Source organism: Lutra lutra, chromosome 7, assembly GCF_902655055.1.
Source record: "Lutra lutra chromosome 7, mLutLut1.2, whole genome shotgun sequence".
Taxonomy (NCBI): domain Eukaryota; kingdom Metazoa; phylum Chordata; class Mammalia; order Carnivora; family Mustelidae; genus Lutra; species Lutra lutra.
The window spans coordinates 106,646,749-106,668,132 of NC_062284.1; the positions used below are offsets into that span (position 1 = coordinate 106,646,749).

Here is a 21,384-nt window from a genome sequence, read left to right on the forward strand (position 1 = left end):
GACTCTTGGGGTATGCAAAATTTAAGATGAAACGAAACATTTTTTAAAAGTTGGTCACATTGTCACCCCTGTGGCTGGTACACGCAGCCTTGGGAATATTCTTCCTCTCTGTGTTCCTCAAGGTGGAAGCTCGCATTACATGGAAGTTTTTACATTTGTTGGCTGATGTAGAACAGCTTTGGAATGGGCCATTTTGTAGATCGACAAATCAAGAGCATGACAATGAAGCTGTCTGCATTTTTGGGCATGGGTTCCAAGAATGCACAAAGCAAGCTGTAATTTTAAATAGAGACTAACGAGTTATTCAGGTATGTACTCAGAGTTTTAATGGGGTTATTGGAAAGCTTGCAAACTTTCTAGTTTCAGTAGAATACTGTATGATGCACTTACAAGAGTTCATTATGCATGTGAAACTGTAGGTTCCAGAAGCTCAGATGCACATGGAAATAACAGCCGCCATTTACTGAGTATCATCCATGTGCCAAGTATTTGGTTACTAAGTTCTTTAACAACTTTACAGTTTATACTTCCAGTTCTGGAAGGATATCTATGCATTCACATATATAGATGTGCATATTGTTACAAAGACAGGTTTTAGTTTTAACATAAATGGTGGTACATATGTTTTGCTATGCAGCCAGATTTCTTTCTCCTTTTTTCCTCTGTTTAATATCATTCCCATGTCAGTATTCACGGGCGTAGGACATTCTTTGAACCTGCGAATAGGATTGTGTAGCGCTGGTTCTCAAAGTTATCTGTACGTTGGAATCACCTGTGGAGTTTGGAAAAATACTCATGCCTGGGCCCCCAATACCAGAAAATCTGATGTAATTGGTATGGAGTAAATAAAGCCTGGGCATCAGAGTATGAGAACCAGTGGTTTTGTTTGTTTGCTGGTTTGTTTTCTTATTGGGTGGGGAGGAGGGGCAGAGGGAGAGAGAGAAATCTGTGGAACTTGATCTCACAACCCTGAGATGATGACCTGAGCTGAAATCGAGTTGGCTGCTTAACCGACTGAGCCACCGGGGCATCCTGAGAACCAGTGTTTTTACGCTGTGGGCACACCAACATTTAGTAAAACATTCACCTGTTGAAGGTCACTTAGTGATTCTGTATTACAAATGATGAATGGGTTTTCTATTACAGTGTTATAGTGAATAACCTTGTTACTATATCTCTGTGCTCATGTGTGAGTATACCTGTATGTTAATCCCTGCATGTGGAATCTAGGAATTCTTAGATGTGGATCAGAGGGCCAGTACATTAAAAACAACAATAGATATTGCTATTTTGCATTCCGTTTTGAGGCGATACAATTGACTTTCCCATCCACAGATTATGTGATTGCTCATTCTGGGGCTGAGGTGTGCCACCCCATGCCCCAGCCTCCATTAAGAAAAAGTTTATTCTGATTTTGGAAGGCTGTACATCTAAGTGCTTATGGAGGTTCCAAACATGAAGAGAGATTGGGGAAATCCCACTGTCAAAACTTTATTTCTCTTGGTGTTTCTAGTGCTGTGTGCTTTGGAAGTGAGTTTTATAGGCTGACGTGACAGAGTAATGCCTTCACTTCCAATCGTTAGAGGGTATGTGTGTCTCCCATGAAGGGCCGGGCAGGTCGGGTTGAAGAGCAACACCCACTAGAGCCACACAACCTCTCAAACAGGAGCGGGAATGCCTCTTTAATCCCTTTTTCCACACCTGAACTTGCATCCAACTGAGGCTTTTACCATCGTCTTTTCACAAGCCTCTCTTGAAGATTTATGATGTAAAATTTGTAGGCTGAATTTTTATGGAGGGCAGGGTGGTACTTTTGAAGGGAGTTCCAGTTTTCACAATGGGACTCCATCATCTGTCCTTGTTTCTGGGTGGCTTCTCCTCGCCTTGTGATGTGCAGGACTCATTAGTAATAGCCTGAGCACAGGTGTGGTGCTGGCCTTGCCCAGAGCGAATCCCTCTGAGTAGCAGACGTTGTGGAGAGACTCAGACTCTAGTAAACAACTCACCACACTGTAATTTTAAACCCAGGAGTCACCATGGACCCAGCTTTCTATAAACATTCTTTACATTTGTGATGGCAAATGATGGCCGTGTCCGCACATGTGCGGATGACCTTTCCGAGGCAAAAGTGTGAAAGCTGGTGGCTCTGGGTGTTTGCAGTAGGTTGTCTAGCGTGGGGATCAGTTCCTAATGACTTTCATGGATAGAAAGATGCCTTCAGATGTACAGACTAGAATAATAAGTAGATGAGATTTGTGCCTGAGTAAAATGTGAAGGAGAATTGGGTCAGAATACCCATGTCAGCGTCCTTGTAGTGACTAAGTGGGGTGTGCTCTGTGGTAGCTCTTGTGTAAATGGTTGGCTTGAAACACCAAATCCGTCGAATGCTTCAAAATATACGGGAAAGCTATGACTTTTTCAAAGTGCCTTTTCCCACATTGCCCCTAAAACTCTCAGAGAATTTCCCACAATTTGCAGATAAACTGACTAACCTGCAGAGCCCTTGATTTAGTGATGACAACTGTCCTGTAGAGATTAAACCAGCCTCATTCCAGGAATTTGTTCTGCTGATACACACAGGAATGTCAGAGAAAGGAATCTGGTTAACACATTTCCACCGAACAGTAGTTAACAAATCTAAGTCCTCCTTCCAGCTTTTTAATGTAGTTCTCACTTTCCTTTGTAATGTCCACTTAAAATCCATCAAACATTTATAGAGGACTTCAGGATGTTGAAGTCTTTCCTGCAGTTCCTCCAGGAAAGGAGTGGGTGAGCCGCTGTTTGAACCTGGGTCAGGTCTCCACAGCTGCCTGTGTCATGTTGTGTCTGTTCATTAGTTTTCCCCTAACTGCCAAACACAGACATTTTCCATGAGAAAGTTGGGGGTTTCCTAATAGTTACCAGAGAATGAGGCTAAGTTTAACCAAGAACTTTTGTTCTACATGGTGTTTCATTTTTCTCTTCTTGCAATTGTATTAATCTTGGCATAAAAGTAGTCAGAAGAGCATGATGAACAGAGGAAGGTAATTAGTGAGTTTTAAATTTTCTTTCAGTAAACATGAACATATAAAGCCCTCTAGGCAAGCGTTTATTTCTTCATTTTCTGTCCAGAGAACTGTAGATTCCCTAGGATGCCAGTGAACATTATTCTCCATAATGGCCTGTGTACAAGAAAAATTACACCTACTTGGCAGTCTGATGCCTTGATGATAAAATGTAGTTATGATATTTGAGAGGGAACAAGATCAAATAGCCTCTAGTTTGGGGGCTGTGCGGGTCAGTAGCACAGCTCACTTTCCCAAGGGACCACGTGTTATGGCCTCACCCTGGAGAGGGACTTACATTACTGTGAAGGTGGCGTTGGCGAGTGCCTGGCCCAGGGTACCTCCACTTTATCTTCTCTAAGCCATATTCAACTTTACTTGAAGATCTGGAACACATAGTTGTTCAAACTAAGTGTATATTCAACCTCTTCTTTCTCAGGATTTGCCAGAATTATTGCAATTGTGAGAAGGTTCCCAAAAAATGAGTAATAATCTACTTGTTTTTAGGCAGCGTCTTTTAATATCCCTTACATTTTTTGTTGTGGATAACCCCAAAGTGTTGGCTGCTTGTTTGGGAAGTTCTGAAACCTCACGTACCTGAAAGGTAGTCATGGCAGTGGGGAGGCGTTTGAAGGGGCACCACATCTGCTGGTCACGGTGAAGACTCTGACTTTGGGGGTCACTTTGGTGGGGACAGCGGGGGACCGGAGCAGGTAGCCTACAGGCAGTTGTTGGTGTCTTGCGACCTACAGGTATCCTCTGGCACCTGTGAGGTCTCCGTGCTCCAGTCTTTCTGAAAGAACTGCTGGGTGATTCAGGAAAGTTACTTGTTTTACATGTTAAGGATCAAAACTTGGCCTCTTGGAAGAGTGAGAGCTTTGTTTGATGTGACAAAAGTGGCCACTGAGTTGCAGCTTCCTATGTTTGTGTAACCCCTCCTTTAAATTTGTCTTTGTACAATCTAAGTGGATCCCTTAGCCATACTGAAGAGAGAAACCAAAAGGGGGGAAGTGATTTGCATTTCTTTCAGCTTCAACTTAAACTTGTTTATTGACTTAACTCACAGACTAGCAACAGGTTGGCAGGCCCAAGGGCACAGGCTGTCTGGCAGGGCTGTGCTTTCTTTGGTGGGGAGCTCCAGTGACACTTCTGGTTTGGCCCTTCTCCCAGATGATCGAGACGAGATGTCCTGGCTTTCAGACTGGTTTCTGTCACGTGAACAACACACACTTCCTAACTTGAGAACCGGGTTGTATTGGCTTTAGGGATTTATGGCCTAAACTCATGGTTAAAGTATTGAGTCATGACAGAAAAGTCATTGCCAGCTTCTTAGGGTGAAACCTGGAGGTCCCCTCCTTTGCTCTTTACATGAAGAGCAGGGTGTTTTCTGGCAGGAGTCTGACTTGGGCTTGGAAGAAAGGCTTAATTATGTGCTGGTTGAGGCTTGGTCTGGCTTGAGGGTGTGCATGGACTTCACTTGGGTTCCTTCCTCCCTTATCTAAGGAGGAAGTGGGGAAGGAATGGGACAAGTTTTGGCTTCCACTTTGTTCCCCCCGCCCACGCTAATGCAGAGTGGACACAGAGGAGGGACTGTGCTTTCTTTGCCTTCACTGTCCTGCTTTAGGTGGTAGGGCAGGGAGTATCTTCAGGATGCTGGTAGCTTTTTTGAATGTTTGGGTTTGTGTTTTCCTGTCAATGGTGGGGTGACCGTATTGTTTTTCTCTTTCCTCGGGAGAGTAAGTGGGCTGAGGGGACTGACTACAGGGTGAATTTTCAAGAGCCACATCCAGAAGTGCCCTGTTAGAACATCCTTTTGGGACCTAGTGTGTGGAAAGGGCCAGCCCTCTGCTGGACATACTTACTGAGAAACGCCCTTTCCGTTTCCTGGTGGAGAGGATGTTGAAAGTAAGGGGAAAACACATCCCCTTTCAAACGTTCCTCCTACTACCTTTAGACTGTATCCCATGATTTTTTAAAGCTCTAAATAGTATTTGGCATCTGGTGTGCTTGGGAAATGAAACCAGACATGAGGAATGTGAGAGGGGAGAGAGATGGCCAAGGAAAGAAGCAAAGCAGATTTTTTCTTTTCACATTCTTCTTGATAAGAGAATTTGGGTTAATGTTACCATGTTGTTGAAAACAAAAGTGCATTTCAGGGCCCTTTGGAAAATTGTGAAATGTGGGGGAAACTGCAGCTCTGAAGACAATAGGTATGGTAATTAGACCGGAGGGTTCCCCAACCATTCTCTTTGAAGTTGCTCTTAGGGCATACAGTTTTGTTTTGTTTTGTTTTGTTTAGCTTGTCCATCTTTTTATGTCTGTGACATTGTTTCAGAAATTCCAGAGACCACTTACAATACAGAAACAATGACATTGTTGAAATTATAACTGGAGAATTAAATGTGAACTACTATCTTTTTTTTTATAATTTTTTTTTAAAGATTTTATTTATGTATTTGACAGACAAAGATCACAAGTAGGCAGAGAAGGAGGAGGAAGCAGGCTCTGCTGAGCAGAGAGCCCGATGCAGGGCTCGATTCCAGGACCCTGAGATCATGACCTGAGCCAAAGGCAGAGGCTTTAACCCACTGAGCCACCCAGGCGCCCCGTGAACTACTATCTTGGTTAAAAAAACAAACAAACAGGTGGGTCATGGTATACGTGGTCCCCCACCGCACCTGACAAGTACATTCAGAAACTCTTGACTGTCTAACCAAGTTGGTGGCTGGCAGGAACTCACAGTCTCTCCTTGTTGCCTTCGACCAGGATCTAAGTTGTTTCCCTGGAACCACTTTGGTTAGAGGAGAACGGTGATAACTGAGCATATCCCTCAGGCTGGACAGCCATCTTATCAATGTGTGGCAAAAGTCCCTGATGAAGCAACCAGAAAGGTGTATGCGTCTTTTTTTTTTTTTTGGTCAACATGACTTCCAAGTTTACCCCATACATTAGGTACCAATACTGTGTTGCTTTGTGGAAGACAGATCTTACGTATCCCATATGTGTTGTGACTTGGCATTAACAGAGAAGAGTGTTAAGGAGGGTTTTCTTGGAGACTCTGAGTTCTCCAATGTTTTATATCATCATGATCATCATCATCTATATTCCCGAAAATTTGGCCCTCAGTTTTTGACTGTTACCACATTGAGAGTCTTGTTTGTTTTGTTAAAGAGCAGTACAAATGACTCTTAACTTCTAGCAAGGCCACAGATGGATTAAATTTCTTATTCTTTGCTGAGCAAAATGCACCTGCTCCAGAATCTTAAGTAGCTTTTTAATTGCTTCCTTGTGCACGGCATAGCCATAGCCATCTGTAATGTTATAGATGGATTGCATTTTGGATGTCCCAGAAGTGACTTTTTCCCCTCTGCGATGGTGCCAGAAGCTGAGATTAGAAGATGTGTTCTGGTTGAGGGCCCAGCTGTCACGGTGGAATTAGTCCTTTCCCTCAGGCTGATCTGATTAAAAATGGGCCAAGATGTGGACGCCTAGGCCCCAGGTTTCAGAAACTGCATTCTGTCTTCACTGGACAGAGTTAGCAACTTAGCTGCTCCCTGAATGTCCTCACTAGGCCAGGATCTCCCTGAATCTGTGAATTTTCTTCATCTGTGTCTCCAGCACCTCATGCTCTGTGTGGCTGATTGAGGTTCAGCTGTGATAGCTGAGGAAATGAATACTTTCTTAGGCAAAGTGTTTCTTGAATGTAAGGAATGGGGAAAAGATTCTATCAGCAGGTCTGTTTCCCATGGAGCTTACTTTGGAGGGTAGGTGGAAAAACCAGGCGCCAGCCAGCTCAGCCAGAAAGAAGCTCCTCACTTGAGGGAGGCCGTAGACACCCGGACGATGCAGTCTGTTTGCGAGGCTACTGTCAGCATCGGAAACCTTGACAAGTGGCTAAGGAGCACTTGGTGATGTGATTGACTTTACGTGTCTTGGCATTTGTGAAAAACAGATCTGCAGACAACTGTGGGAAGAACACCCAGTCACACAGCCCTGAAGTTCAGAGACAAACCATCTGTTCACTTAGGCATTTATGTCTTTGCATTCAACAAACATTTATAGAGAATATACCATGAGCTAGGGACTGAATGAAACTTTGTCCCTGTCTTCAGGATCTCATAGTTGAGTGGGGAAAACAGACGTTGAATTTAAAAAAAAAAGAAAGAAAGAAAGAAATCCAGACAACCAAAAAACACTCCACCATGTATATGGTGCTTGGGTGAAAAGATATGTGTGACTATTTCTGGGAAACCTAAGGGCCATCAAAATAGTAGTATTTGAGTGGGTCTTGAATGGTGAATGGAAGATGGTTAGGTACAGAAGGAAAAGAGCACCCAGGCTGAGGGAACTGTGGATGTGTGGGCTCAGAAGTGCGACTCCTGTCAAGGTCTGATTACTGTATGCACATGGGTGTGTGGGGCACCTGGGCGGGCAGTGTTCTTGGTATTGGGAGACAAGGGTAGAAAATCAAGTAGGCAAGGGCTAGGCCACGGAGGGTTGTATGGTCCAGGCCAGAAGCTGGATTGTGTCCAGGAGACACTGCAGAACTGAGTGACACAATCAGATTTATGATGTGCTGAGAATAAATCCCAGACTCCTCACTCTGGTGGACAAGGCCCCGGGGTCCGGGCCCCTTCCCTCTCCAGCTTCTCTCTCAACACTGCCATTACTAACAATGCCCCAGCCACATGGCTCTTCCTTCCCTGACTCAGAGGTGCCAAATTCCCCACCTGCTCTTGGCCTCTGCACACACTCCTTCTGCCTGGAATCCTCTTCCCCCAGCACTTTGCAGGGCTAGTTCCCTTTATTCTTTAGGTCTCAGCTTAAATGCCCTCTCTTTGGAGAGGCTGTCCGTGATCACAGTATTGAAAGTCGCTGTCTCCGCCACCACCATCAGCATCCCACCATTTTCTTTCACTTGCTTCTTGAATCCCCTGTAACACTAACTAAAATTAACAGTTATAGTTTTGTTTACTTATTTTTTTTTTCATGCCTTTTCGCAAATAATTTTTCCAAAACTCTCTGAAAGGCACATCATCTCATTTTCACCCCTCTTTCCTTAGCAGTTAGCACAGTGTTTGGCACATAATCAGTACTGAACAAGCTTTTTTTTTTTTAACAGTTTATTTTTTTTTTTAGTAATCACTATCACCCATTGTAGAACCTGAATTTATGACCCTGAGATCAAGAGTCTCATGCTCTTTGACTGAGCCAACCAGGTACCCCAGGACTCAACACACTTTTGACTTAGTGAATTAAATGATTAATATGATGAACTAGGGCATCTACTGGTGACTTTCAGCCCATGGACCTTCATGGGCACACCACCTATTTTTGTATGTATGGTCCATGAGCTAAGAATGGTTTTCACATTTTTAAGTAATAAAACAAATTTTAAAAAATATTTTATGATGTGAGAAAGTCCTATGAAATTCAGATTTCAGTGTCCACAGTAAAAGTCTTACTGGCACGTGGACATGCCCATTTTTTTACAGATGCCTGTCGCTGCTTTCATAATAAAATGGCAGGTTTAACTAGTTGTGATAGAAGCTTAAGGGCCCACAAAGCCTAAAATATTTACTATTTGGCCCTTTACAGAAAAGGTTTGTCAACCCCTATACTGGGGAACCATGGGCCAAGGAGGAGAATTGAAAACTGTTATAGTCATTTTGATGAGAGATAAGGGGAGGTCATGGCCTTGAGGTTGGAGAGGGTGGGGATTGGATTCCAGTTGGATTAAGCATGCAGGTTCCCTGACTTCTGCCAGGCTTCCCTGCCCACACCTAACCACTTGGTCTTCTCTAATCAATGTCTCCTTATGTTTCCCAGCAAAGTAAGTTGCTAATTTCTCTCTTTCTAACTGCCCCACAACCTCCCAAGTCCCTCCTTAGGTCCAATATGTGAAAAGAGGATGATGGAATGAAGTGATGGGTATGAATGTGTTTAGTAAAAATCACAAACACACAGAGGCAGCTGTTGGGGTTACTTGCTCATTAGTGACATGTTAGAGAGTTAAGGAGGGCTGGCCAGAAGTGTCTACTGCCAATGACGGGTCATGGAATGATTATTTTGCTTCCATTTTGGTCTATATCTGGGAGACTATGCTCTGAACAGTAGAATTCCAAATATGTATTAAAAATGGCAGCCTGTTAGAAATCTCAAAGCTTTGCCATCATTTACAGTTTAAAGATGGTTTTTTTTTTTTTTTAAGATTTTACTTATTTATTTGACAGAGATCACAGTAGACGGAGAGGCAGGCAGAGAGAGAGAGAGGGAAGCAGGCTTCCTGCTGAGCAGAGAGCCCGATGTGGGACTCGATCCCAGGACCCTGAGATCATGACCTGAACCGAAGGCAGCGGCTTAACCCACTGAGCCACCCAGGCGCCCTAAAGATGGGTTTAATGGAGAACCTTATATTTGGGGTTACACAGAAGAGCCAGCATAGAAACTTGGCCTTTGGGCTTTACTGAGGCTTTTAAACACAAATCACCTGTCAAAGGCAATATTTTGGTCCTCATTAAAAATGATTTCAATTACGTTCTTAAACGTAATAGGTTCTATATCTTATTACCCATCTTAGAAACTAGCCAAGACCCTCATATTTTTTTGTTTATAGAACTGCTGGCTTAAAAAAAAAAAAAGATTTAAGAAATGCTTTGGACTGATTTTTAGATCTCAGTATTTCCTGTGCTCCCCACCTCAGTATAGCCAGAATATAATAAAACTTGGGTTTAAGGGAAACAACCTATAAAGTACAAAAGTAAAGTTGCTCTCTATTTGTTTCCCAAACACTTTGGTCATACTCCTCTGTGTGCAAGGCACTGATACAGGACGTGAGCACTTTTCCTTATGGAGTTGACTCTTCAATAGGGGAAGTAAGACCCAGACCACAAATTACTATAACTGTTGGGTCTGCCTCATAGGGGTCACAAAACGCTAAGAGGGTCCAAACCACATTCAGCAGCGTGGGTTAGCAAGACTGCCTGGAAATGAACTAGAAAGCTGAGCGAGGACCATATGCCCCTCCATGGGCTAGCTTTTGCCTACTTTGGGTTTTTTTGTGGGTTTTTTTTGCCCTCATCTTCCAGTAGACTGAACATTGTCTCCTTCCCCTCATATGGAGGCACTTAATCTTGCAGACCTTAACAGTAGTCCCTGAACAGTCTCTCCTCAGTTTGTTGATTGACAGGGTGTGCGGGACTCTGGCCTGGCTACCAAGGGGGATATGGCTCCTGCCCTGAGGAAATACATTGGAGACCAAGGTTAACAGTTATATTTTAATGAGCTAAGTCTTAACTCCCATCTCCTGGTATATATCAGTTCTATTGCTGCATACCCCATGCTGGTTAACAAAGAATACAAGAATTGCACACGTAGAGAAATTCTTCAAGCAATTTGACATTGCCGAGATATTTGTACTATAGTGTACAAAAATATGTTTCTAACAGATTGGAGGGAAAGCAAGTAGTCCTTCGCCTCAGATAGTTTGAGAAGCGGGTGTATAGATCACCATAACTTGGATATTTTTGAAAAGAACATTTTTGCATACACATTCTCCTCCTTCCATCTGTCATATAAACAATCTAGAGTTTTTTTTAATCTCCATTTTACTGTGAAAGTAGTGGGTCTTCATTGTGACAACAACTTGGAAAGTATAGAAAAGTTTTTTGTTTTTTATAAAAGTAAGTCATGCATTTGACACAGGCTAACTTGGCTCATATTTTGGTGCATTTCTCTTGTCCTTTTTTTCCTGCTCATACATGTATACTTTTTCTTACATAAATGGGACATTGTATACCTATTCTTTATATTTCCTAAAAATTAATTTGCATATCATTAAATATTCTTTTACAGAGAACTGCTTGGTGGTCTGGCATCTAGTTGTACTATGATTACCCTTTCTGTATAGTCCTCTATTATCAGCACCAATTTTATCCCCTCATTTATTTGTCTTAATAGCTAACACTTTAAAAATTTTTGTGACATCTTTGATAGTATCTCTGAATATTTCGGTGGGATATGTTTCTAGAAGTTCAACAGTATGACTATTTCAAGGCTTTGATAAATTGCCCATCAGAAATGTTGAACCACATTTCCATTATCACCAGTGATGGATGGGCTCACAGTACCAAGGGCTGTTGGGATTGGTACTGTCAGGGTGGGAGCATGTTGACAAAGATAAAGGCAGAAGCAGTGAGCAGAATACTGGGGAGGATGTCTATGGGGCATGGAAAATGGTCTGTTGGCTAAGTGGAGGATACTTTTCAGGAAATAGAGAAGACAGAGAAATTGAATTGGATCCGATTTGGTGGAGCACTGAATGCTAATTATATTGGTATTGGGGAGATTTTGGTGGGTTTGGATCAGGAAAATGAGAGCCCCAGGGCTTTACAATGGGAAGATGGGCTTCTGCAGCACAAACTGTGCCGGAGTACCACTCATTCCCCGTACACGCTGTGCCCCTTCCCACTTCGTGTCTTTGCTTGCACTGTTCCCTCTGCCGAAATGCTCTGCTTTCCATTATCTATCAAAGCTCCACTCGTCCATCGGGGACCATTCTCAGATTCTTCCCTGTGGACTTTCTGCTTGATTACATAGCACTTACTGGTATGATATGCGATAGGACTTTTGTTACAACTATTTGGTGTACTACTCTCTCTCACCAGATTATAAGCTCCTAGTGAGCTTATAATTTCATTTCATTTATGTATCTTTAGGTGCTTATAGTGCCTGTTATAGAATAGGTAGTACACACATTTGCCAGAGGAATCCCAGGTACTGCATATTGCCTCCCATGACCTTGCACAAGTACACTGTAGGCCAGGAGATGTGTGCTTCAACAGATTGGGGTATTGGATGTCTCAGCTAAGTCTTTATGTCAGAGCCATTTGGATCATCACATAGGGCTACACGAGGGACATGCTGCTCTGAACATTTCCCTCCCTTCCCATCCCAAAGACTTCTAAATGCCACCCTCCGGAGACCACTGTCCTTTAAGTAAGCAGAGATCTTGACTCTAGAAGTGTTTGTAAATCATAGTTATTTATGAAAACTTTTACCAGAGTTTATATCATTGTATGAGATTATTATTTTTTTTTAAGATTTTATTTATTTATTTGTCAGAGAGAGAGAGATCGCGAGAGTGAGCACAAGCAGATAGAGTGGCAGGCAGAGGCAGAGGGAGAAGCAGGCTCCCTGCTGAGCAAGGAGCCCGACGTGGGACTTCATCCCAGGACGCTGGGATCATGACCTGAGCCGAAGGCAGCGGCTCAACCCACTGAGCCACCCAGGCGTCCCTGAGATTATTTTTAAAAAGCCATATGGCATCATGTTGTACATATCATTCTTTGATTTGCTTTTTTCACTTAACAGTCAGTATAACTTGGGAATTTTCCCCAGGCAATATATATAATCATAATCTTAAACTATGTAATCAATAAAAATGTAATTTTATAGTAGAAATTCAAATTCAAAAGGGTACAAAATGAAAAAGAACAGTTCTCTAGTCCCCTATTTTTATTTTAGAGGTTGTAGCTACTATTAGCCCTTTCTTATATATATTCTTTTTTTTTCTTATATATATTCTTAAGTATGTATATGAATTCTTTAAAATGTAATCTTGTAGTATATATAGCATATGGCATCTTCAACATGTTTCCATATCTACATATACATATGCCTTGTTTTTAAATGAGGGCACAGTATTCTATTATGTGAATATACTATAACCATCTCCTTGTTGGTGAACTCATTTGATCTTTTCTGTTTGAATATCTATGACTCTTCTAGCTCATGTGAAGTTACTCTTCCTTTGTTATGAATTTAAATTATTCAACAAGATAAACAGTAACTGAGTGCCTCCTTCCTCCCTGGCACTGTGCAGGGCATGAGTGCCGACAAGTTGCTTGATGTACACAGTTCCTTCTCTTGACTTGGAGCTCATCGTGGTCTAACAGGAATGTATTCTCTTAAGGAACTTAGAATGTGATATGAGCTGGAATGAATAGGTAGGCCTTAGCATACGTATCACTGATTCTACTTTGGGAAGGTAGAAAAGAAGAAACTGATATCAAGCTTTAAAGGGTAAGAGATCCTTTAGGGGTGTGAGGAAGAGAAGGTCATTCTTGCAGGAGAGTTAAAGAACAAGATGGGTTGGCAAGAAAGAGCATGTGATAGGCAAAGAATGGCCAGTAGCCCAATGCGATTGGGGCATGTGCTGCGGCACGCACAGTAGGGTTGTACTGTTTACTCAGCAGTTGGTCATAGGAAACATTCAACAAGTGAATAGAAAACTGTGCTCTTTGCCCAGCTAGACTCCAGATCCTCCTGGGGTTGTCCTCTCTGTGCCCTATAGGGGCATATCAGCTGTCTCCAGTGCAGAGGCCTCTTTCTTGAATTAGTCTGACTTAAAACAAAAAACAACGTTTTACCCATTTTTTCACCCTTAACCATGTCCTGTCTTCTTTTTTGCAGAGTTTAGTCCCTTCAAGAAATAGAACAGAATTCAGTCATGGCCCCAAGGAAGAGAGGTGGACGGGGGATCTCGTTCATCTTTTGCTGTTTCCGAAATAATGATCACCCAGAAATCACCTATCGGCTGCGAAACGATAGCAACTTTGCGCTTCAGACCATGGAGCCAGCATTGCCTATGCCCCCTGTGGAGGAGCTGGACGTCATGTTTAGTGAACTTGTGGTGAGTCCCCAGCTTCCTTCCTGGCGGTGGTTGGGAGCCAGGAGGGAGAGGAGAGAGATGTTCATGGTTGGTTTGGTTAACCATGGGTTTGCCCTTCTTCAGTGAAATGACCCCTTTATATTGGCACCTCAGCTGTGAGCACAGAGCCTCTAGAGGAAGAGAAAGAAGAGGGTAGCATTGCTACATCAAAGGGCTTTGCTTTAAGTCGAGAGATTTAGACCTTAGGTCTTCAAAATATGTGGCAGAACTGCATCCTAAGTTGCTCTTTCTATTCTTCCCCATTCCAGTCTGAGTCTATATTGTGTGAATAAAGAATTCCCTCGTCTGCTTCACAGCTTCCACAATTCCCTCCTGCTTTCTCCACCCCTACTCTCAGTGTATAGTATTAATGTCTTTTTAAAAATTAGTCATACTCCTCCTCCTGTCCTGGATCCTTTGATGAAAGACATTATTACTTAAGTACAGTGTAATTATTTAGCCTAATGATAGGATTGCAGTAATAACTATTGCGGGAAACTTTTTATAGATCCTATCATATTTTAGAATCCACTATACTGAAGTGAGAGATGTATCTAGTGTAGGACCCATTCACCAAAAGATAAAAGTGCTCTCTTGAGCTTGGCTTTTCAGGCACTTCTGAAGTAGTGTTTCTTTCCATTCTATGTTTTAGGGGATATTATGGCATAGTTTAAAGGGTAGTGGCATGGGGATTAGGAAGACGTTGATTCAAATTACTGTTCTGACTTTACTATCTGTATAAGTATGGAAAAAGCATATAAGCCTGTTTTCTGGAATGTGAGAAAAGAAATAATGCCTCCTCCCAGTTTGATGTAGTATCTAAGAAGGATTTACATAGTGGGAGTGGCCCAATGCCTGGTCCTCATTAGGTGCTCAATAAATGTAACATGAGTACTCTATCCTCCCTTCATCACCACTGGCATTTTGTAATGGAGTTAGTTCTCATCAGACCATTTATATCATTCAACAGATATTAGAGAGTGCTACCATACGGCATGATTCTTAGGTCAAGAAAGTAATGTAGGCTTTCTTGCTGCCTATCAAGGGTGATCTCTGAACTGATCAGGTCAAGTTCAGCTCTTCTAGACCAGAATTTACCTATAAGTTTATCGTATGAGTCAGGCCAATATGAGAGGGTACTGTGAAGCTGATGTTTGAGTTCTTGTCTCCTGAGTGGATTAACAGGCCTATTACCAACCCGAATTGGTTGGGAGAGATAAGAGCTGGCTCTTGACAGCATGTTTGTATGTTATGATGTTGATGAATATTTTCAGTGTTTAAGGAATCTCTCCCCTCTCCTGACTCTCATGCAGAGACTCTGTTCTGGGTGTTACTCGGGAGGTTCAAAATGGAAAACATTTAGAACCTGCTCCTAAACAGCTGATAGTTCAGTAGCAAAAGGGGACTGATGCAGGCATAAAAGAAGAAGCACAACCCACCTCTACGTAGATTGTGTATAGATGTGTTGTGAGGACACGGTGATGAGGAGGGAGTCACAGAAGGCTTTCTGGTGGAGGTAAGCTGTGAGGAGCAGTTGAAGGTGAGAAGTGGGGAGGGTCAGTGTTAATGGTTGTCTCAGTCATCTTAAGCTAGTTCATCCTGTGATAGCAAACCCTAAGTGGTTACAAACGGCAGTGGCTTATCACTTGCTAATGCTTCATGTCTTTTGTGGGTCAGCTGTGATTCTGTTCCTCACCATCTTCCAGCCAAGACCCAAGCCTGGTGGAAGAGGAAGGAGAGATGTGGTAAACTACTAGCAGGCTCTAAGGTCAGGCTTAGAAATGGTACATGTCCCTTCTGCCCACTTTTCTTTGGCCAGTGAAAATCACATGACCACTCCTGAGGCCACTGGGCAGAGGGCGTGGCGGGGCGGGGCCGGGGGGGGGGGGTGGGGAGTTGAGGATGCATAATCCTCTTCCAGAGAGAGGCAGTGAGTCATCTACCATGAGGGCTGCAAAGAAGGGCAGTTAACATGTATTCACAGGCTTGGTTTTATTTCCCACTTAAAGTATTTTAAAACCAAAAGTCAGCCTAAGGAGATAGATGTCGCTGATAGATGAAGGCCTTCTTGGTGGTAGTGGAGCTGGAGGGCAGAGCTAGTACCCTTGAAGCACCGACATCCACCGTCTTTTCAATTGTATTCCATCAGATTCTCCAAACGAGCCCGAAGCCAGAGCCCGGGTGGTGGCAGCTCCACGTACATCTTGAAGACAGCTCATTGTTCTGTATTCATAAGGGAGAAAATTCCACTCTCTGCCTTATTGATGTCTTTATTCTGTGTGAAAATTGCCTGCAGCTGTTAGTTGTTAAAAAGCCAATGCCAAACCAGAACTTTAATCTGAAACCATTGCAAAACAAATTATGTTGAGGTTTGTATCTGTCCTGGTGAGTGACGGATGGATTTCTATCTATTCCTGACTTCAGGAACTTAGACCACAAATCCATCCAATGGCCAGGGGTGTCCTGGGGCAAGAGAGGTGGGTTCAAAGCCACTGGAAACTTCTGCCCTGGGTTCTCTTGAGTGAGTGTTCACAGAAGCACTTCTGCCTCTGCCCATGCACAGGAAAGGAGGGCCACATGGGGAAGGGGGGAGCGCCTGGCATGTGGGGTCGGACCACTCTGCAACCTGTGGTTACTTCCTATAAGATGGTTTCTTTTTTTTCTTTTTTTAATATTTTATTTATTTATTGGACAGAGAGAGATCACAAGTAGACAGAGAGGCAGGCAGAGAGAGAGGGAAGCAGGCTCCCTGCTGAGCAGAGAGCCCAATGCGGGACTCCATCCCAGGACCCCAAGAACATGACCCGAGCCGAAGGCAGCGGCTTAACCCACTGAGCCACCCAGGCGCCACTATAAGATGGTTTCTGTTGGAGTTTAAGTTTATTGCCTTGCCTAGGAAATGAGGATAGTACTGTATCTCAGAGAGGTTTGGTATAAAGAAGATAACTTCTTTAAAAAGGCTGCTTCCTGTTAGGTGCTTTACACTCCACATTCTAGTGCAGTGAGAGGGATGGGAAGTCATTCAGGTATTTCCTGGGCACAACACCCTAAGCAGATATGCCAGGTTTTTCCTCTTCTTGAAAGCTAATCTGGCTGCTGTGAGTGAGCCAGTGTGGGTCCTAACTTGCAGGGGAAGCTTCTCGACACAGCTGGTTGTTACAAGCTGGTTTCCTTGGCCTCTTCTGATGACGCAGTCAATTAATGTTTTTAAACGTGGTGCTGAACAGGTAGGTTGCAGAATTGCTTACTGCAACCTTATCATCTCATAAGTAAAGCAGAGCTGAATGGGAGGTCAGCCATGGGAATCTGTAAAGAAGGTAGGGTGTGAGGAGCACCGGCCACCGGCCATGGAGTCAGACTTGCTCCAATTTCAGGATGTAGTGGTTCCTGGAGGCCCCAGTCCAAAAGCCTGCGTATCTTTTTTTTTTTTTTTTTTTAAATAACAGCTTTATTGAGATCTGGTTTACAGACTATATTACTCACCTATTGACAGTGTAGAACTCAGTGACTGTTAGTATATTCACAGAGTTGTGTGACAATTACCACAAGACATTTTAGAATGTTTTCATGACATCAAAAAGCAGCTCCCTTCCCTATTAACTGTCAACTTCTCATTTCTCCCCAGCTCAGCCAGGCTACATCTAATGCACTTCCATTTCTGTGAATTTGCCTCTTCTGTGCATTTCATAGAAATGGAATCACATGATATATGGTCCTTCAGGACTGGCTTCTTTCGCGTAGCATGATCTTTTCCGTTTATCCATGTTGTAGTGTGTATCAGTACTTCATGGCCTTTTGTGGCTGGATAATACTCCACTGTATGGATGTACCACATTTTGTTTATCCATTCATCGTTGATAGACGTTTGGGTTGTTGCCAGTCTTTAGCTATTACAAATATTGCTGCTGTAAGCTTCATTCATATACAAGTTTTTGCATGGAAATAGATTTTCAGTTCTCATGGGTGTAGACCTAAGTGTGGAATTTCTGGGCCATATGGTAACATAATGTTTAACTTTTGAGAAATTGCCAAGCTGTTTTCCAAACTGGTTACACCATTTCACATTCCTACCTGCAGTGTGTGAGGGTTCCAGTTTGACCCCATCTGTGCCAACACTTGTTATTACTTCCTACAGATTGACCTGCTGATTTTAAAGCTATTTTATAGCTCCTGGAGAACTGAGGGCATGTAACTTGGACATTTTTTAAACTAATTAATTATTTATTTTTGTGAGTAGAAATACTCACAAAATTATTTTTGTGAGTAGAAATAGCCTCTGTGCTAACAATTTTTAACTGATTTGGTATATTTTAAAAAATACTCAGTTGAGAGCTTATGTAATCTCTGTTAACTTTGTATTTTATGCCTTTCAAGCATCAATCCTTTTTCTCCTGTATTACCTCCCCCACCTTCTCGCCCCACTTTTTCTGCTTTGTCCTTTGCTTTAGCCACAAACTGTGAGCGTATCCAACACAAGACTCAATACTGTTCCCATAAGATAAGATTTAGCTATGGTCTTTCCATGGGCTCTTAAAGGTCTTAGATTTTTTTCGCCAACCTATTTGAAGACTCCTAGGCATTATAACTCTGTAAGTGGTTCTTATTCAAGTAACTTTTTCATTTCAATGTTAGAAGATTTCCTTTGGGATGAACAGAAAAATGTGTCATTAATTGACTGGTCACTTCTTTTGGGGTGTATGCATGTGATAACTGGTGAGCAAAGCAGTCATGGTTCTTCACGAATTTGTGGGACCGAAGGTTTAGTGGGGGAAACTGAACACGTAATCTTACCTTGTGTGCCCGAGGATCATGAGGGGCTTCTCCCCAGTGTATACTTTTGGGGAAGCATGTTCAGTTCCCCTTTTTTCACAAAGAGGGAGTCCCACTCACAGGTTCCCTGTGTATAACCCTAGCTTTCTTGTCCAGGAATTCCTAGCTTCTCTTCCAGCTCCTCTTGGGGATATGCATAGTTGAGTCCCTCTCTCTTCCTCAGTTTCTCTACGAATCAACCTGCTTTCCGGAAACACATTTTGTGCCCCTTGGTGCTATGAATTTCCTAGGAGTGAGCCCCCTTGGGAGTTCTGCAGTTGTACTGCTGGTGGGTAAGTGTCTAATTCTGCACTGAAATCTCAGCAAGGCCACTTGTCTGCAGGTGAAAGTTGGGTTCTTCAACCCCACTTGCATTCATGAAAAAGAAGATATTTGATTTCCTTTCTAGCTTGGCTCCTTAGCTTAACTGTCAGTGAATTCCAAACTTGCTATTTGCTGACACTTACTCCCAAACCCCACAGATTCCTAACCTAGTGGGGAAGGGTCTTGGAAGGCTTTGGGGCAAGTTTCATTTTATGTAAGACATAAAAATCAAGTAGGAATATCCAGGCAAAGTGGAGAGAGGAGTGTTACAGACTGAGAACAGCATATGTAGGGGGCTGGGAGGTGAGAAAAATCATAGAAGGCTCGAGGAACAGAAAGCTGAGTGTAGATGGAACATGAAATCAGAGGCTTCTGAGAAGAGGTTCTGGAAAAGGAGATGGGAATGATTGTATTATTGATTTAGTTATATATCTTAGATTCTTATTTGAATGAGAGGAAGGTATCTCTGCTTTCTTATAGTTTCCTCAGCAAACCAAACATATTAAAGTACAGCAAAATATTTTGCTATCTGATTACATATACAAAATAACCATTGCTCTTGGCAGTTTCGGTGAAGTGTTGATAAGTTTAGCAAAAGGTGTCCTGTCTTGTTGAATAGATTCTGTTTTCACTTGAGTCCAGTTGTTGAGATGAGATGCTTTCTTGCTGCAACGTATACCTCCTCAGGGTACTTTAGTTTTGAAATGAAAAGGGAAGAGAGAATTAGGAGGAGGCCCCTTCTGCTCTTCTACCCAGTGCATAGACTCCACACACCAGGAACTGGTGGGCTAAGGGTTTCCTACAGACTATTCCACAGCAACAGTGATATTGGAACTGGTGTCTTCTAACGGGTTCCCTCAGCTCTCTTGCCTTATAGAACATGCAGATGTCCAACTGCTTTGCCTGGCAGAGATTTTAGGTGAGAAACCATGTTTTGGGCAAACCTGGTTATGGTTTTGAAGTGTTTTGCACCAAATCTCTACTCTTCTAGTACACACATTGTTTTCTATATTTGGATTTATTAGAGGAAAGCTTTCATTTCTAATACAGTAAGTACATCACTATGAATTTATGACTAGTTGGAAATATGCATCATGGACCCAACTTTTCCTAAATCTGAAATGTGACCAGTTACATTTTACACTTTTCTGGTTAATCTGTCTTCTTTTGAATCCACTCCTTTGTCTTCATTTGTTTGGCCAATCCGTCTAATGTTTTGGGATAATAGACTATAGAGTGCTGTGCCTTCTAAGAAATGTAAACTATGTTAAGAAACTTATTAAAAAATTTGTTATTGATCACAAAACTACCATTTATGCTATTGAGTATTGCCAATGAAAATCAAATCTCAGTGGGGAACGTGGTGATGATGGATACCATAGGTTGATGGGAAGATTTGTATCCTCATAAATACAATTACTCACTATAGGTCAGTTTTATTATTACTGATTCCTGGGGACATTAGTAGCCAGCATAGAATTTGAGAAATGAAGATAGCAGGAATGAGAGAATTTAGTTGACATATCAGAGTCAGATGAATTCACAGTCAAGGTAAGCTGTGCCAGCTGAATTCACTTGGGAATCTACATCAGTAATCTTTTCATTTTTCAATATATTCTGAAGTCACTTTGGTATGAAAGGAGCTACAGGAATCCAAATTTGTCTTATAGATTTACCAGTGTACAAATTTTGTTCTTTTCCTAGCTACGTGAAATTTTACTCCTCTTCCCAGGCTGCTAACATAATTTCTTTTATTACTAGGACTATCTTAAGCTCTTTTTAATAAAAATTCTTCCATTATCACTAGAATTGATGACAAGTTTCAACACTTTTTATCTCTTTGTTTTTAGAACTTGACTTTCACACTAAGGCCATGACTAAGAATAGAAAGTTTCTCATAGGAGCTATTCAGTTCCCTGTCTCCAAAAAAAGATGTAAAAATTGGGTAGCAAGAACATTTAATTTTAACCTGATTGAAGGAGGGAAAAAAAAAACTGGTTATAAGGGATCCTAGTTTTAATCTATTGTTTCTTAGAGTCTAAAGGATTGCTTGGTAATTAAGCAGAGAAAATCAGACCGTATAAAGACTTCAAAGAAATGTTAGAATAGTCTCAAAGTGTTCAGTTGTCTGGAAGCCAAAAAGCAGAATCCAGTGAAAAAACTGATATTAAAATTGTTCTATTTCCATGAGGTTAAAATTATTTTCATTTGACAAACCTATAATGGTCAATGAGAAAATTCTGTTTAGCTAAAGGACATGGTTAGTTGACAATGAAGAAGAAAATATATTGAGTAGATCTTCCCCTGACTCTGTGGCATTTTTGGATACCTTTACTTGATGAGTTTATAGAAAAATGTTTAGAACTGTATGAAAATATGCAATACATCACAGAGGTAAGTGGGAAAGCAGATACGGTCTTAAATGTGTTCAGTGCTGAAATTCCTATGTAGTAGATGTGAACGGCTGCCAATACATGGTCAATTTGCAGATGACCC

The 21,384-nt window shown here is 42.1% G+C and overlaps 1 protein-coding gene across 3 annotated transcripts in view; it reads left to right on the top strand.

The window, feature by feature from the left end:
* The window catches only part of DAAM1 (dishevelled associated activator of morphogenesis 1), a 165,461-nt gene that overhangs the window by 52,269 nt on the left and 91,808 nt on the right, over positions 1 to 21,384 (top strand). For all 3 annotated transcript variants that reach the window (XM_047737013.1, XM_047737014.1, XM_047737015.1), the window contains exon 2: positions 13,518 to 13,737. In XM_047737013.1, coding sequence (XP_047592969.1) covers positions 13,555 to 13,737 — 183 coding nt within the window. In that variant the 5' untranslated portion in view covers positions 13,518 to 13,554. The remainder of the gene's footprint in view (positions 1 to 13,517; positions 13,738 to 21,384) is intronic.